The 14401-nt window shown below is 54.5% G+C and overlaps 4 protein-coding genes across 4 annotated transcripts; 1 reads left to right on the top strand and 3 right to left on the bottom strand.

The window, feature by feature from the left end:
- Window positions 1-1171: 1171 nt before the first annotated feature.
- M406DRAFT_324564 (uncharacterized protein) lies at window positions 1172-2534 on the bottom strand. The gene is made up of 3 exons (XM_040919886.1): window positions 2005-2534; window positions 1458-1839; window positions 1172-1364 (listed from the first exon to the last, which is right to left on the bottom strand). Exons 1-3 carry the CDS (start codon window positions 2411-2413, stop codon window positions 1256-1258), a joined length of 900 nt encoding a protein of 299 aa, XP_040771918.1. The 5' UTR covers window positions 2414-2534; the 3' UTR covers window positions 1172-1255.
- A 339-nt stretch (window positions 2535-2873) lies between these two features.
- M406DRAFT_282820 (uncharacterized protein) lies at window positions 2874-6423 on the bottom strand. The gene is made up of 3 exons (XM_040918490.1): window positions 6054-6423; window positions 5898-5974; window positions 2874-5804 (listed from the first exon to the last, which is right to left on the bottom strand). Exons 1-3 carry the CDS (start codon window positions 6087-6089, stop codon window positions 2954-2956), a joined length of 2964 nt encoding a protein of 987 aa, XP_040771917.1. The 5' UTR covers window positions 6090-6423; the 3' UTR covers window positions 2874-2953.
- Window positions 6424-8114: 1691 nt separating this feature from the next.
- On the top strand, window positions 8115-9590 carry M406DRAFT_334558 (uncharacterized protein; the record flags this gene model as incomplete). The annotated part of the gene is made up of 2 exons (XM_040920954.1): window positions 8115-8306; window positions 8358-9590. 2 exons carry the CDS (start codon window positions 8115-8117, stop codon window positions 9588-9590), a joined length of 1425 nt encoding a protein of 474 aa, XP_040771916.1.
- Window positions 9591-9783: 193 nt separating this feature from the next.
- On the bottom strand, window positions 9784-13829 carry M406DRAFT_353622 (uncharacterized protein). Its single transcript, XM_040922775.1, has 3 exons — window positions 13597-13829; window positions 11611-13486; window positions 9784-11548 (listed from the first exon to the last, which is right to left on the bottom strand). The coding sequence occupies exons 1-3, from the start codon at window positions 13666-13668 to the stop codon at window positions 10173-10175; spliced, it is 3324 nt and encodes a 1107-aa protein (XP_040771915.1). The 5' UTR covers window positions 13669-13829; the 3' UTR covers window positions 9784-10172.
- Between the last annotated feature and the right edge of the window lie 572 nt (window positions 13830-14401).

Here is a 14401-nt window from a genome sequence, read left to right as displayed (position 1 = left end):
TGTTCCGGTTCGACCTCCCTCTTTCTCTACTCTCTGTGCGTGTGTGAAGATTGGGATCAGCAGATTGTCACCGACAACGGTACCTCTGAGAAACTCGATCGTCGATATTCTACATGCCGCATATCCATTTCACTCAAAGTTCTCGACCAGCCAGCTGTACATGCACAATGATGGCAAGTGGGGTAACAGACAGCCAAAATCATTTGTAGAAAAGTCCATCTGGCGCTTCTCCCCCAGTTGACACGACGTCGCCCGGTCAGAACGCACAGCTTCGGTCCCATGTCATCGTCAGCTTCAGTGATGTCATAGACGGTGTCCTGACAGATATTTCGGGTCGGTCGCACGCTTGACCCCATGGGGACTAATACCGGCCGGTGCTGCAGGTGGTAAAAAAAGGAATTCCGAGAAGTGGATTCTCTCATGGGCTTCTCGCCGAGGTGTACCATAGTAAAACCCCTCTCGATTTCACATGGGACACGAGTACGCTACCGCTCCAAGCATACACAGTACATTATTCTCACGCTAACGGGCGGTGAATGGGGGTGGGCAGCCACGTCTAATAGCAATTCAGTGAAGAGCCCTCCAGGGGAACCTCGTCATTGTGCATCGAACAGAGGGGATATCAACCAGGCCCCCCTGTGTCAACGTTTGATCGAACTTTAGCCTCCAGGAATGGCATCGTCACGATAAGGTTCTCCATGACACTCAACTGCTCCTTTGACCGACTATCAAGATGACGGTGATGTCAATGGTATAAGAAAGTCAGTTGCACATTCCCATGGTCGAACTGCAACAGCAGGCATGAAAGCTGGGGATGAAGTAGCGGTCACGATTAGAATTTGAAACCTTTGAAGACGTGCATCCGGTCGTCTACACTCGTTCGTCTCGTTCAGTTTCCTCCAGAATGTTCTTCGTCGAGCAGCCATACAGTCAAGTACAGTGCTCTAAAACATCGATGCACAACTGCAGGCTTGTTGACTCTGCAAATAAATCGCCATTTCCCTGCATGATGAACCCGCGGAGAGAAATAGAAATACGCCACTTAGCCCGTCGGGCATCAGGGCAGAACAACGGAAGAACGACATCTTGACAGGAGGAACTCAGGTGGCGCGTATATCCAGCTGCATTCAAACAGCTCGGCAGACGCATCCGAAGTAGGAGAGCGCAGATTGGATCATGTCTCGTGAAATCTATTATTGTTTGTCTTTGCTCTTTATAGGTTCCCAACCTGATTATCAAGCCATACTTGCACCGTTTACGCCGAGACCTTTGCGCTGAATTTCGATGCCGCGGTGTCGAACAGTTGGCTCTTCTCTTCCAAATCCGTCAGGAACGCATGTTGCGGGGCTACTTTCTTCAGAGACCTACATCGTGAAGACAAGAGTCAGTCCGTGCAATTCCAAAGTATTGGAAGATGGGGATTGGGTTATAGGCTGGAAATCCAGAGCAGCACTTACTCAATCGAGTCGTTGGGGCTCTTCCCAACGAGGACCTGTAACACCAGCGAGTTGGCGATAGCCTCTGCATTGTCCGGCTCCTTCTTCAATGCCTGGTCTAGTGCCGACTGTGCCTCTTCGGTCCGGCCGAGGTGAAGTTCTGCGACGGCCTGCGCAACGAGCGTCTGCACGGACGAGGTGGACGGCGCCTGTGCAAGCTCTTCAAAGACGTAGAATGCCTGCTGGTACTTCTCGCCGCCCAGCCGCAGGCCGACCCAAGACTCGGCTAGGTTGACTAGGATGCTGTCCTGCGCCCACCGCCGCGCAGCCGTGACCTCCTTGATCGCGAGGTCGTTGCGGTTCTGTTGTAGGTGGATCTGGACGATCAGGGCGACGGCGTCGACTATTAACGAGCAGAGGCCATGTCCACATATTAGCTACTCTTGTTCCCGAGCCAAAACGCAATAACCCTCAGGCAATCTTCCGTCCTTTCTCACAAGCTCTCGTACCAATTCAGGGTAGAGAAAAAAAAAAAAAGGGGGGGGGGGGGGGAGAAGGAGGAACTCACGATTTCCCTGATGCCGTCCCAGAAGGGTCAGCGCCTCCTCGCCCATGCCAGTCGCAGCAAGGACTGTGCCCCCTAGCACCTGCACCGTAGCATTCTCCGCAGCGGCGTCGCCGCCTGCATTCAGGAGGCTCTGTACGATGCCCACGGCCTCCTCCTCGTCGCCCAGGCTCAGCGTCGCGAGCGCAGACACCGCGACCAGCTCCGGCTGCTTCTCGCCCTTGACCTCGTCGAGGACATCCTGGCCCTGGCCCAGAGCAATGCGGGCCCGCAGCTGGAGGACGCGGGCGGTGAGGTGGTTCTCGGGAGAGAAGGACGACGGGTCGAAGTCGTTGAGGACGGATTCGTATTGGTACTGGTGGAAGGCGGCGTGGATGTTGATCAGCTCGCCTTCTGAAGAGTAAGGGTCCATCTTGGGCAAAAGTGTGGTTCAAGGAGTTTGGTTTGTGAGCGAAGCGAGGTCGGGAAGGAGGTGCGGTTGTGTCGATTGAGGGAGGGTTGTCGGGAGAGCTGATAAAAGGAGGAATGTAATTTGTTGTGTTTGGAAACGAAGGACGTCGTCGCTGGCGGCGCAACGGTGTCTCGAAAAAGAGGAATTGGAGAATTGGCGGGTTTTGGAGCTTTGTCGCAAGGTGGCAGCAGCTGTCACAAGCGCAAGCAAGCGCAATACGTGGAGGCCAGCCAGGCACTCTTACCAGCCAGGGGGGAACGCTGCAGGCTGGAACTATCCGCCTAGATGGAGGGTGCACGGGCCACACTCACCCCTGGGATTGGCTTCGTTCAAACAATAATAGTGACACGGTACATAGTACTTACTTACTCCATAGAACCAACATTACAGGTAAACTAGCTCATATGTACTTGCTTCAATTGCAGTAAACGATGGTGTCTTTCTTATATTCGCTAGTATAACAGAGATAATTGTCTATCAAATGAACATGATATGCAAAGCTTAAGCCTCAAAGATGTTCTCCACGCTTGTCCACTGGCCCTTTGTTCTCTCCTCCCAGTATCCATCCTTGCCGCCCTTGAGCTTCCACACCTCCTCGCCCTCTGCGCCCGTCTCGACCTTGGTGAACCACCTGGGCTTGTGCTCAACGCCTTGCTCCTCCAGCTGCTTCCGTCTCGCCCGCTGGGCCTCCTCAAGCTTCACCTTCCAGCTCTCGGCGTCGTCGAGCTTGCCGTCCTCCCAGAGCCTCTGGTCGGGCCTGAGACGTGTGTCTGTCGGCGGCAGCTTGTCCTTCTCGATGGCCGTCACCTCGTTTAGACCTGCCGCGAACATTGTCAGGCCGTAGGTGCTGGCAGCATTGTCCACCAGGGACCCCACCCGCCAGATCTCCTCGCCAGCCTTGCCCGACTCCATGATTTTAAGGGAGTTGGTCCAGGTGCCCGACAGCGCAAGGCCTGTGTTCTGGCCGTCATCACCGTACGTCTCGATCTGCACATCCTCGCTCCGCCCACCAAACATTCCCTTGGACCGGAACTCCACCACCGCTTTCGCACCGGTATCCTCATTCAGGATCGTCATGTCGCCCACGGGCTCAACATACTTCTCGCCCATGACCACGTTGCGCAGGAACATGGTTGCGATGGTCCAGCTGTACCGCTCCTCAGTGCCATCCGGGAGTCTCAATACGATGCGGACCCGGCCATCCGTGGTAATCTCGGCAGACTTGCCCCAGAACTTTTGTGAAGGTGCAGGTGACTGTGCTAAAGACCAGGTTGCAGAGTCGGCTTGTATGGCCAGCCTGACAGGCCTATGAGTGACCTTTTCGACAATGAGACGCAGGCCGCCAGGAACTTCCTTCTCGCCGCGAACGAGCTCGAAGGTCTCGCCTAGCAGTGGATTAAAGGGCTTTCGGATGGACCGCTCCTTGACACGACCACCGCTGAATTGCGATACTGCAAAGGCGGCGACATAAAGCATGCGGTAGTTGGCTTTGCCTTGCTTCGCCGCCGAGTCGAGCAGATTAGCGTACTCTACCTGCTCGGCGACGCGCTGCAGCATTGAAGTCGGCTCGTTGGCCGACACAGGCATGCTAATGGTAGACAAATCCTTTCCAACATTCTTGCGCACAAATGCTATGAGGCTTGGCGGCATGATCTTGGGCTGTGGTACTGTCTTGCGCCGCTTGACCTCCTCATTGATCGGTAAGGGGGTAAGTGATTTCGGCTTGCTGGGGAACCGATTGCTGTGGTCCTCGTCTTTCCCTGGCATGGTATCATCTGGGCCGTCGACGCTGGACACAGACGAGTCATCGTGCACCTCTGCCTCATCAACCTCGGAGACAGGCGACTCATCCTCGCTATGGCGGTCAATAACCAGCAGCTGTGAGCGGTCACCAGCCTCCTCGGCATCGAAGAACTCTTCTGTTGATGTTGACTCTATGCTGTTGCGGGGGTCAGCGGAATCAGATGGTGGCATCCGCCTTAGCTTGCTGTTAGATAGTAAATTTGAGAATTCAGCCACCACCGAGTCTAGGTCGCCAAGAAGTGCATTGCAGTGATCGTGCATCGTGCGCTCCTCCTCCGAGTGGAAGCCCTTCGACTTTCTCTTTTCCTCAGGACCGTTTGCAATGATTGTTGTGGTGACACTGGAGGGACTTGGAACTGCCAGGGCCGACGAGACAGAGGGTCCAAGTGTTGAAGGTGTAATGGTAGCGCTGGATTTGCGTTTCCAGAATGGCTTCCTCTCGGATGGCGCATTGAAATAGTCCCCATCCTCTCCAATCGGAGGGGTGCCTGGAGACAGGTGCGAAGAGAGCGGCCGATGAGGGTGTGAGTGCTTCTGTGCGGCCATATCTTTAACCAGCCGTCGGAGGGCGTCTCGGGTTCCCACAACCCTGCTCACGAGGGCCTCTACCTGCTGCCACTCTCGGTCCTCCTCCTGTCGAGTGTCCGGCGGGGCCTGTAAAGAGCGCCTTGTAACCTGGCGTTTGATCGGCTTAGGCTCAAGGAACGTGGGCTCCAGCCCTCGTGCGATCCGGCTCGCCTTTTCCAGGGCCTTTGCCCAGTCCGAAAAGTCCTTGTCGTTAGAGGCCTTGAGGTGCCAGATTTCTGCGCCTGAGTCGATGCTGATCTCGCGTCTCGTCTCGTCCGCGGCGATCGCTGCCAGGCTGAGCGGGACAGCCCCCCTGAGCGCCGACGAGTTCCGGTCGTGGTAGTAAGAGAGCGTGCAGGTCGCGAAGTCGAGGGAGAAGAATCTCCTCGCGTAGCCCTGTCCCTTCTTGCGCCTCCTCTTCAGCAGCAGCCCTGTGTGGTAGTTTCCTGAGCTCGTATGGCCCGAGGCCTCGCTCCGCGTATTCGAGGCCGCCCTCCCTCTCGTCTTCTGGCTCTGTAGGGAGTCCACCGACTCCCAGGCGCTCGGTCTCATGCTGGGGCTTGCCCCCTTGGTGGGCAGACTCGTCCTGCTCGTACTCGCGCTGGTGCCGGCCTGCAAGTTGGGCAAGTTACGCGCAGTCTGCGGAGGCGCACCGGTCGGGTAGGTCAGGAGGACGAAGGTGGCGGACTTTGAGGTCTGCTTCGAGAATGTATTGTCGAAGATGAGGCCGTACATGCCGCCGTTGCCCGAGTCGATGTCGTAGGTGCCCGTGGACACCTTGTCCGCCTCGCACTTCCCATGCCAATTTATCACGATGAAACCCTTCTTGGTGAGCTGCTCCTGGGCGTTGCCCGAGTCCTTTTTAGCGAACACGGCCTTCTTGCTGCTCTCGGAGATGCCATCGAGTCCCTCGGCTACTTCGAGCTGGTTGACAGTGATGTTGGTGCTGCCGCTGCCAGGATGTCTAACGATACCGAAGTTTCTATGTACACAGAGTGGTGTCAACAGTCCATCAGTTACGCAGATTGGAGGACAGGGAGTAGAAGAGGAGGGGGAGCAATAAGGGGTGACTTACATCGACTTCTTGTGCGGCTGCAAGCTCCAGGAAATCGTGTGACCTTCCTCAACACTGACCCAACGGACGATATACGACTGTCCCCAGAAATCAGCCTTCTCACCCCTTTCCATACTTCCATAGCTCTTCAGGTCCAGGAACCTAGAGTAAACGTACCTTGCTAGGGATCTCGAGCTGTTCGATACCAGCCATGATGTCAACTGACAGTTGGCACTGTTTAGTTCCACCGGGCGTAGAAGATCTGGAGTAGTGTTCGGTAGTCGCAAAGCTCCATTGGTCGCCAAGGAACGCAGCAGCCTGCTAGGAGAGGTGAACAGACGGTCGAAACACGAGGCTGTGGCACCTCGTCCCCCTGACGCAAGGCTGCAGATCTTTGACGAGAGTGTCGTGGAATGCTGGGAAGCTGTCTTAGGCGGTTTGTATGGCAAGTGATTCAAGGAGATTGACCCCAGCACAGTGTACGAGGGTGGTCAAGCAGAGCATGAGCTACGCAGGTGGAGGAAAGGACTGGCGAACGTGGAACGAGTGACACTGAAGAAGGTCTACTATTAAAAAGGTAGGCAGTAATCAATGGTAATGAAGGGTTCAGGAAACGTTTCGTTTTATGACAGCTCGTGTCACCGCACAATGCACGCCCCTGACAGGACGGGACTAGCTTCCGCACGTTGCTAGGGTTGATTCCGTGCTGCTGGGCCCCTGCTGCGCTGAGGCGCCCCCTGCTACGCTGCACCCTCCGGCCCCCACCCCAGCACTGTGTTCCAATCCAAGGGTTCACCCCTGTCCTCACTGCTGAGTTAGCCCTGGAATCTCAATGCCAGCCTAACAACACACTCATCACCCTTTACCTGTGGTACTTTGGTACACGCTCTTCACCTTTTCTGATCATGAGTGAGCCACCTCGGATCTTCCAGCATCTTTGCCAAGTTCAAGTCACCAAGGAAGGGGGGGGCGGTGGGGGAAAACCGATAATCGACATCTTGGCGATTATGCTCTCCCGCCATCTTGACAACTGCAATCTGGCATCCTTCAAGATCTTGATTAGATTCCCTGCAGCATCAAACAGTGCTCCGCCCTCCAGGACATATCCCTTCCACTATGGACGTCAAAGGGTGACGCGCGGCTCTGAAGTTGGAATGCCACGCACACCATATTGTGCCATGGTCACCACTCCATCACATCCCACCAGGGACCACACCTACAAGACGTTATGAAGAGAATGAATATATCCATAGGGTCTCGGATCGTATCAGAACGTGTTACTGATCAAACTGTGGCATCACGTCGGCTGACCACCTTAGCTCTGCCAGCATGCCTCCTCACAGGAGTCATTCACCTCTGCCTGGTAAGGCTGACGGAATGCTCCAGGGGTGAAACAGGGTCCTAGAATGCTGACGGCGCTGACTCTGTAAAAATGTTTTGCCTTGATTAGGTCTTCCTACTCTAAAGGGCTGCTTCCAACAGTCAACCAGACATTTGACAACCTCTATCCGTACGACGTCTTTCTGTCTAGGAGAGAGGCTGCTTGTTCTTACAAGAAGAGGACACTGACTCCCATCTGGTTATGGTGTGAAATATGAAAAATTAAAACCAAGTATTTTGAGTTGGGAAGCGAGTCTTTGTGAGTCTATCTTGAGATTAACGGCCACTTTCGTTTTGAAGAACGCATATTACCACAGTAAGCTCCAATGTCTCTTCAACTACTAGTTTCTATTTTCTAATTCTATGCAGGCACGATCTGTTACGTCTCAAAGATGCCCAGATTTGGAGGCAAGATGGGAGCTGGTGCGACGGGAAAACAATGAAAGACCGCACAATCAGGTTGTCACGGACATAACAAGGCGATGAGATGACATGTATGAAGACAAAGCTGTGGTGTGCCGGGCTCACGAGTTTTGCCATTGGGGGAAAGTACTATTGTTTGTTTGTATATCTGAACAGAACTGCTTTTCCCGTTACTACTACCGCCTACTGTCACCAAAGCAGCATTGTCCTGGTTCAGGGCAACAGCCTTGTTTGCGCAAGGCATCTGGCTTTTGGCAGCCGAGTCACTCATATACAGGGCTATAGTTTCAATGAATCTCACAGCTGGTATACTCCTATATATATGAGATCGCTCGGAGACCTTCCCTTCATCCTCACAACCAGTAATCACCAACAAATTCACAGAAAATATCTTGTGTCCAAGACGATACCATGAACAAACGCCACTCATCATCCATGGCCACGGGAGACCCAAAACCTCCATTGCTGATACCCGACGTGTTCTACGAAGTCGCCCGAACGCTCCGTCCAGGAGACATCCTCTCGCTCATGCTCACCTGCGGCGCCAACTACCACATTCTCCGCAAGCTGATCTACATTCGCGACGTCGAAATTGAGGCCGAGACTGCTGAGGAGAACCATGACCTGGTGAGTTACATCCTTGACCACCCGGGCTGTCGCGCCGCCCTCAGATGCCAGGTCAGCGGCTACCATTGCCACCACGGGGGCCACGGCGATGCGATGAAACAGTTTCCCTACGCAGCACCCTATTTGCTAAAATCAACAGAGTCAGCGCTCGACTGGGCGATCCGCAAGGGCGACGTCCAAGTGGCCCGTCTCGCCGTCGAGGCTGGCTCCACAGCCGTCCTTAACACGGGCATATCACGCCTCAGGAGCATCATCCCTGGCAGCCGGATGCAGTTCTTGGACAAGGGGCCCAAGCAGCCCACTCCAAGTCCGTTGGCCCTGGCGGCCGCTGCGAACAACCTGGAGATCTTCAAGATGATTCAGCCCGGTGTCCCCGAGCGCGAGGCCACGGTCACCCTCCCGGTGCTCGATCTTTCCATCCCTTTCGACATCATGGAGGCTGCCATCGTGGCTGGATCGGTAGACATCGTCGACTATCTGCTCAAAGGCCCGCACAGCGAGGCGTTCATCCAGGCATGGCCCGAAGGCAGCATGTGGCGGTACGTGGGGCTGGCCGTGGAGACCACGTTCACAGCCGCAGACGTCGCCGTAGTCGGCCTGTTTCTTGACCGGTTCCCAGATCTCCTCAGCGTGGAGCTGGGTTTCAACCCAATTCTGCAACAAATCTTCAGGGAAATTGATGTGGGTGATAACATGATCCTCGTCCTGGACCTCCTCGAGGAACGGGGACTCGCTCTCGACACCCTTGACATCAACAACACGAACATCCTCCACAGGATGCTCCGTGATCCAGGCGCCTCGGTCAAGGTCAAGATCCACCTCGTCCAGAAGGGGGTCGACTTCTGGACCCCGCGCGGGCCAAAGGGCTGGGGGAGTGGCTTCGCCATGGCCGCGATGCACTGGTATTGTGACATGTCCCTGGCCCAGAGGCTCTCGTCCATCTCGCTCATCAGGGCCATGGTCGAGCACGAGCAGCACGGCAAAAAGATCCTGCCAGAGCAGATCACCAGTCTCATCGAGTCCTGTTTCGAGTACTACATACTGTGGCCCGAGTCCGAGATGATCTCTAAACCGAGATTTCCGAGCGATGGGACGCTCGATCTGGACTTCCTTGAGTGCCTGCTGGGTCACGAGGGCGTCTGCCTCGAGGCGCACCTGATCAACAAGCTGAGGTGGTGCCTGGCGAAGTCGAAGCGGCTGGATAAGTATTTCAAGTCTACCTCAAGCACTAGGGAGGAGGCCATCCGCCGTATCCTGCTGAAGCTTGATGCATTGTCTAAGTAAACGATGAAAAGAGCTAGCCTAGCCGGAGCGAGTTCAGGCAATTGCATTGTCAGCCGGACGATTGCTTGGCCAATAAAGGAGTCAAGTCGGTAGGCCAGGTAAGACGTAGGATTCAGAATGGCATAGAATTCTTAATCACTTATCACCGCAGGGTCGTTGGGGGGGGGGGGGGGGTGAGAGAGAGAGAATAAATCTGTGAACCGATATGAACATTTGTACCCCCCTTAAACAACCTGGAAAGAAGTACTGCCTTCCCTTACAGGTCTCAATCGCAGGTGCATATAAAAGTAGTCCGCGCAAACGCAAGAGGTATTCGATCCCAGTCACTAATCTCAATCTGTGAGAAGGAAAATAAAAATAAAAAATTCCACCTGAAGTCACACCTGAAATAAGTAGGAAACAAGAAACGACCAAAACACCGTGCTCGGTGATGAAAAGACAGAATTCCAAACCGCTATCGTGTCCATGATAGAGAGACAACATGTTTTGCGTTCCATCTCTTATTTTCCAATTCCCGGACTCCAAGCACGTTGAGCCAAATTTCCATCTTTGTCCCTGAACCCGTTGACCAGTTCGCCCATTCTACTGCAACAAAAGTGCCTCCTCGTCCAGCACTCCAAACAGAGCCTCGACTTCTTTTTTGACGGTTTTGAGCTCCTCCGCAACCTGACCAGTGACAAGCGCGTATGCATATAGTAGGGCGTAGTCCCTCTCCTCGACCTGCACCTGGCCTGCGAGGCTGCCGCTCAGTGTCGAGTGCCCCGCCGGCCTCTTGGTGCTGCTACCGCCACTACCACGACGTTTAGCAATGGTGATAGATGTGGAGACTGGCCCAGCTGGGGGATGATCGCCATTCACGCTCTCGCTGGAGGCATTGGTCGGGCCAGCCACAACGGCAGACTCGCTTTGTTCTGCAACCTCTGCATCCCGCTTTTCTCGTAGGGCGGCAGCATGCTCCTTTCGGAATTGGAATATCTTTCCCAGCAGTTGGTCCCTCGTGCCCATGACGCTCGGTATCGCATCCGTAAGGGGATACTCGAGCATCAAGCAGCTTGCCAAAACTTGGAAGACGTGGCAGATGCGCTCGCACAGGACCGCCCTTTCCTTAGCCGTGAATAGCAATAGAGCTTTCTCGCCATCAGACAATTGGCCTCGCCGCTGTGTCACGAGGCTCATGGCGTAGAACGCATCGAGAAGTCGGTTTGTGCTGTGCATGATACGGCCGGTCGCCTCACTAGGAAATGGCCCACGGAGTTCGAATTCGGACATGGCGGATTGGCGGAAGACTTCGAGGCGAGATGCATAGCGGTGCAAGGCGGCCTGTTCGCCGGACCTGAGGTATGAGCGCGAGCAGTCACTGCGCAGGAGGATGGCGAGGGGGCCTCGTTTCCAAATAAGACCCATTTGTAGGTATAGGACGGAGATGCCTTCGCGAAATTTCTTGCGCGCTGAAATGGGCCAGATGAGTCGACACACGACGAGACCCCAGATGATACCCGCCGTGACAGCAAGGGCTCTGTGCAGGCAGATCTCGCCAATGTAGGGAGTAGTCCCACCCTCGTCATCGTCGTCATCTTCTACCTTGTTGGCAATGAGATAGGCGTAAAGCAGAGAAACGTTGTATGCGAGGAGGGTTGTCCGCCCGAAAGATACCTTGTTCTGCACGATGGTAATATAGAAGCTGATGAAGGCTACGATGGCGCCAAGGAAGAGCAGTGCCACACCGTTGCCTTGGCTGACATTCCAGTTGATGAGGGTAAAGAAGACCCCAGAGAGTGTCCCTTGAAATCTGGCTGTGCCTGTGGTATTCGCGGCGCCAACCGTCATGGAGCAGACAATCATGAAAGATAGCAGACCCCACTCGCCTCGCCAGTGCATATAAATAGGCTTGGTCTCAGGGAGAAAGGCGAGCATGGCCCAGAGTATGGCGCCGAACCCGACTTTAATTCCGAAGCGGACTGTAAAAGGATTTGGTTAGCTACCTTTCCGTAGGACCTGCATCGTAGGGTTTCAAGCTTACTATCATCTCTGCCCAAAAAACGCAAGAATTTCAAGACTTCCGTTGAGATTTTCTTGGCGGTGTGGCTGGCTTGAGGCTCCGCCTCCCAGCTGAAGGTATCGCGACGCGAGACCATTTGATCTGGAATCCCACGAGGCATTTGCGACTTTCGGATGGGTCGCACCATGGGCTCTCGCTCCACCTCGAAGGGTAGGAGGGGAGTTTGAATCTGGCGGAGGTGAATTTGCTTCCAAATGGCGAGGAATTGCCAGCTCTGCTTCTTGTGCTCAGAGGCATACTTGAGGTCGTCTAGCACATCCAAATACTTGCTCATCTCCTCGCCGAAACTCTGAAGGGAAAAGCTGAAGTGTCCGCAAGCGGCGGCGACCTCCTCGAAGTCTGCCTTGATTTTTTCCGACCTTGGTCGCCCCAGCTCGATCGTCTTGTACAGCTCCTCTAGAGCTTTCGCTCGGTTTTGGTTGAACAGTGACACAGCATCCAGGAGACTTCGTCGAAAGGTGTCATTAATCGTGATATCGTAATTTGGTGCCTCTCCAAAAGGAGGCTCCTTAAGGACTTCCGACAATGTGAAAGCCAAGGACTTCACCGACGGACCCAACAAAGCGATGAAGAGATCGAAAATGTCAGACGGCGAACGAAACGTGGGTGCACTACTCGGGCTTCTTCCTCTAACAGCCTGATCCTCCTCGCTCTCATCCGAGTCCTCGTCGATAGCTGATAGTGTCGGCTGAAGTCTGAAGGTTATCGAGGAAGTCCGATGCAGCGAGGGCGACAGCAACTGTGCCGGAGACACCGTCCCAGACCCCGGCTCCGTTGCTGGCTCCTTCAGCAGCACGAATTGTGTGTTTGCTGCACTTCTCAGGCCTCTGATAGACTGGGCCAGGTTCTCCATGGACTTGTAAACCGCCTTGTCTAGCTGGTAAATCTTCTCATCGCCGACAAAATAATGTTCGAACTTGGCTTCTCTCAGGTTCTTCGACATCTTCCCGTACGCGGTGTCGTATGCCTTCTCAGCTTTTCTGAAGTCCGATGTGAGCATCTCTTCCTCAGCGCCGCTCAAAAATCCGTGAGAGATCATCCCCAGCATGTCTCCCAGGGACTGCGAGGCCTTCGTCATGCTCTCTCGCAGCTGTGTGCGGGCAGACGTTCTCCACAACAAAAGATTGACTGCGATAGTTATAATGGTCCCGCAAACCAGCATCTTCAGGACCTGGACAATCTTCAGGTTCGAGAAGATGTGATCCTGCACTGCGTTCTCCTTGGTCAGGACACTGATCATGGACAAGGAGGCGAGAGTGCTCCCGACGTTGACCAGTGGGTTGTTTAACCTCTGCTTTACCCACCCCAGAAACCCAAATGCTCCCCCGACAAAGATGAGCAAGACGAGGATATATGCCAACGCGACCATATGCAGGGTAGAGCCGAAGAAAACCGAAGTGGCCATTGAAGCGATGGACACAATCTCGGCGTAAATCACTGCCACTATAGCGATGAGAGTCCCTTCGATCATCGAGCCTGCCGTCCTCGCGGGATGGAAGTAGACCGTGATCGTCGCAACAACATGTTTGCCGTCCGGCTTACCCAAGAAGTCCGAGAGCGGCGCCCACAGTGTAAACAGGCTCCCCAGTGAGTACGCGAGCGTGCACTTGAGGACGCCGCGTCCAGCTGGGCTCAGCAGCCATTCCCACGAGTGCGCAGCGACGACCTTGGACTTGTGCATCAGAGCGTCCACGTGCCCAGAGAAGTTCTCGCGGGAGAAGTAGGGTACGGCGTGGTTGGAGTTTTCGCTGTCGCCCGTCTCGGTGTGGCGGAGGGTAAACTGGCGACGTGAGCGCTCGCCTGTCTGGGGATCGATGAAGGTGCCATTTCGAAGCTTCTGTTGTGTAGTCAAGCCACAAGAGTTTAGTGATCTGTCGTGGAGGCGACTGGAGAAGTAGAAACAAGAAGCAGAAAAGTAGTAACAGGTATAAGCAGACGAGGACCTACGCTTCTCAAGGGTGGCCGTCGCCAAGGGCCGGATGGCGACGAGGGAGAGTTTGATGGTGACGAGGTGCTCATTGTTCTTGCTTGCTACCTAAGCCAGTCTGCAAAACTGTGTACAAAAACATCGCCAAAAGACTGCATAAAGAGGAAGCAGAGATCACTCATGTTCTCTCGGAGGAACATGAGCTCGATTTTGGTGCTGGAGCCTGCGCAGGTTCGCGTGTTGTCTTACGCGCGAAGAATGCAGGAGGCAAGAGGAGTCCAACGTTCTGATTTTAGAGCATTGGAGCAGCAGAGACAGGTAGAGGACCCACACGGATGACGACGGACCGCTGGCCTTGTGGTTGCAACCCGCTGGCCACCCAAGCAGGCCAAGGTTCAACGATGTGAGATGTGGGGAGAAAGGGCTGGGCTGCATCCCTGCCCAACGTTGGAGCCGTTAGCAATGGCCCGGGCCTGGAAGCTGCTTTTTCCACACAGTAGGCGTACTACGGAGCTTTCTATGATAGCAGTTTAAACTTGCCTAATTGAGGCGACAAGAGAAACCTCCAATGAGTAATGGATAGTACGTACCAAGGCGATATGATCACAACGGACCATTCCCCCCTTTTAAACAACCAAAAAGACTGATACGTGCACGCTCATCCACAAATTCTGTCCATATCTTAGACATTTGATGTCACAAGACCACTGGGAAGTAGCAACAGCATCGAAGAGAGAGGAAAAACTCATTACCGCGGTGGTCACACAAGGTCGACGAAGCCATCTCGTGTGGTGACGCTTTAACTTTGCACTCTGACCTTGCCTC

Source organism: Cryphonectria parasitica (assembly GCF_011745365.1).
Source record: "Cryphonectria parasitica EP155 unplaced genomic scaffold M406scaffold_9, whole genome shotgun sequence".
NCBI lineage: Eukaryota > Fungi > Ascomycota > Sordariomycetes > Diaporthales > Cryphonectriaceae > Cryphonectria > Cryphonectria parasitica.
The sequence above is the reverse complement of the archived record's forward strand: the minus strand, read 5'-3'. Positions and strand labels throughout refer to the sequence as shown.

What these genes read in the sequence shown, in the direction of transcription:
- M406DRAFT_324564 (XM_040919886.1), bottom strand. Translation starts at nt 2,413, where the DNA reads ATGGACCCTTACTCTTCAGAAGGCGAGCTGATCAACATCCACGCCGCC. An exon ending in GGGACGGCATCAGGGAAATC is followed by an intron (nt 1,840 to 2,004) that starts GTGAGTTCCTCC and finishes GCTCGTTAATAG; the next exon opens with TCGACGCCGTCGCCCTGATC. An exon ending in AGCCCCAACGACTCGATTGA is followed by an intron (nt 1,365 to 1,457) that starts GTAAGTGCTGCT and finishes TTCACGATGTAG; the next exon opens with GTCTCTGAAGAAAGTAGCCC.
- M406DRAFT_282820 (XM_040918490.1), bottom strand. Translation starts at nt 6,089, where the DNA reads ATGGCTGGTATCGAACAGCTCGAGATCCCTAGCAAG. An exon ending in AGCTCGAGATCCCTAGCAAG is followed by an intron (nt 5,975 to 6,053) that starts GTACGTTTACTC and finishes TTCTGGGGACAG; the next exon opens with TCGTATATCGTCCGTTGGGT. An exon ending in CAGCCGCACAAGAAGTCGAT is followed by an intron (nt 5,805 to 5,897) that starts GTAAGTCACCCC and finishes CTGTGTACATAG; the next exon opens with AAACTTCGGTATCGTTAGAC.
- M406DRAFT_353622 (XM_040922775.1), bottom strand. Translation starts at nt 13,668, where the DNA reads ATGAGCACCTCGTCACCATCAAACTCTCCCTCGTCGCCATCCGGCCCT. An exon ending in GACGGCCACCCTTGAGAAGC is followed by an intron (nt 13,487 to 13,596) that starts GTAGGTCCTCGT and finishes ACTACACAACAG; the next exon opens with AAGCTTCGAAATGGCACCTT. An exon ending in TTTTTTGGGCAGAGATGATA is followed by an intron (nt 11,549 to 11,610) that starts GTAAGCTTGAAA and finishes ATCCTTTTACAG; the next exon opens with TCCGCTTCGGAATTAAAGTC.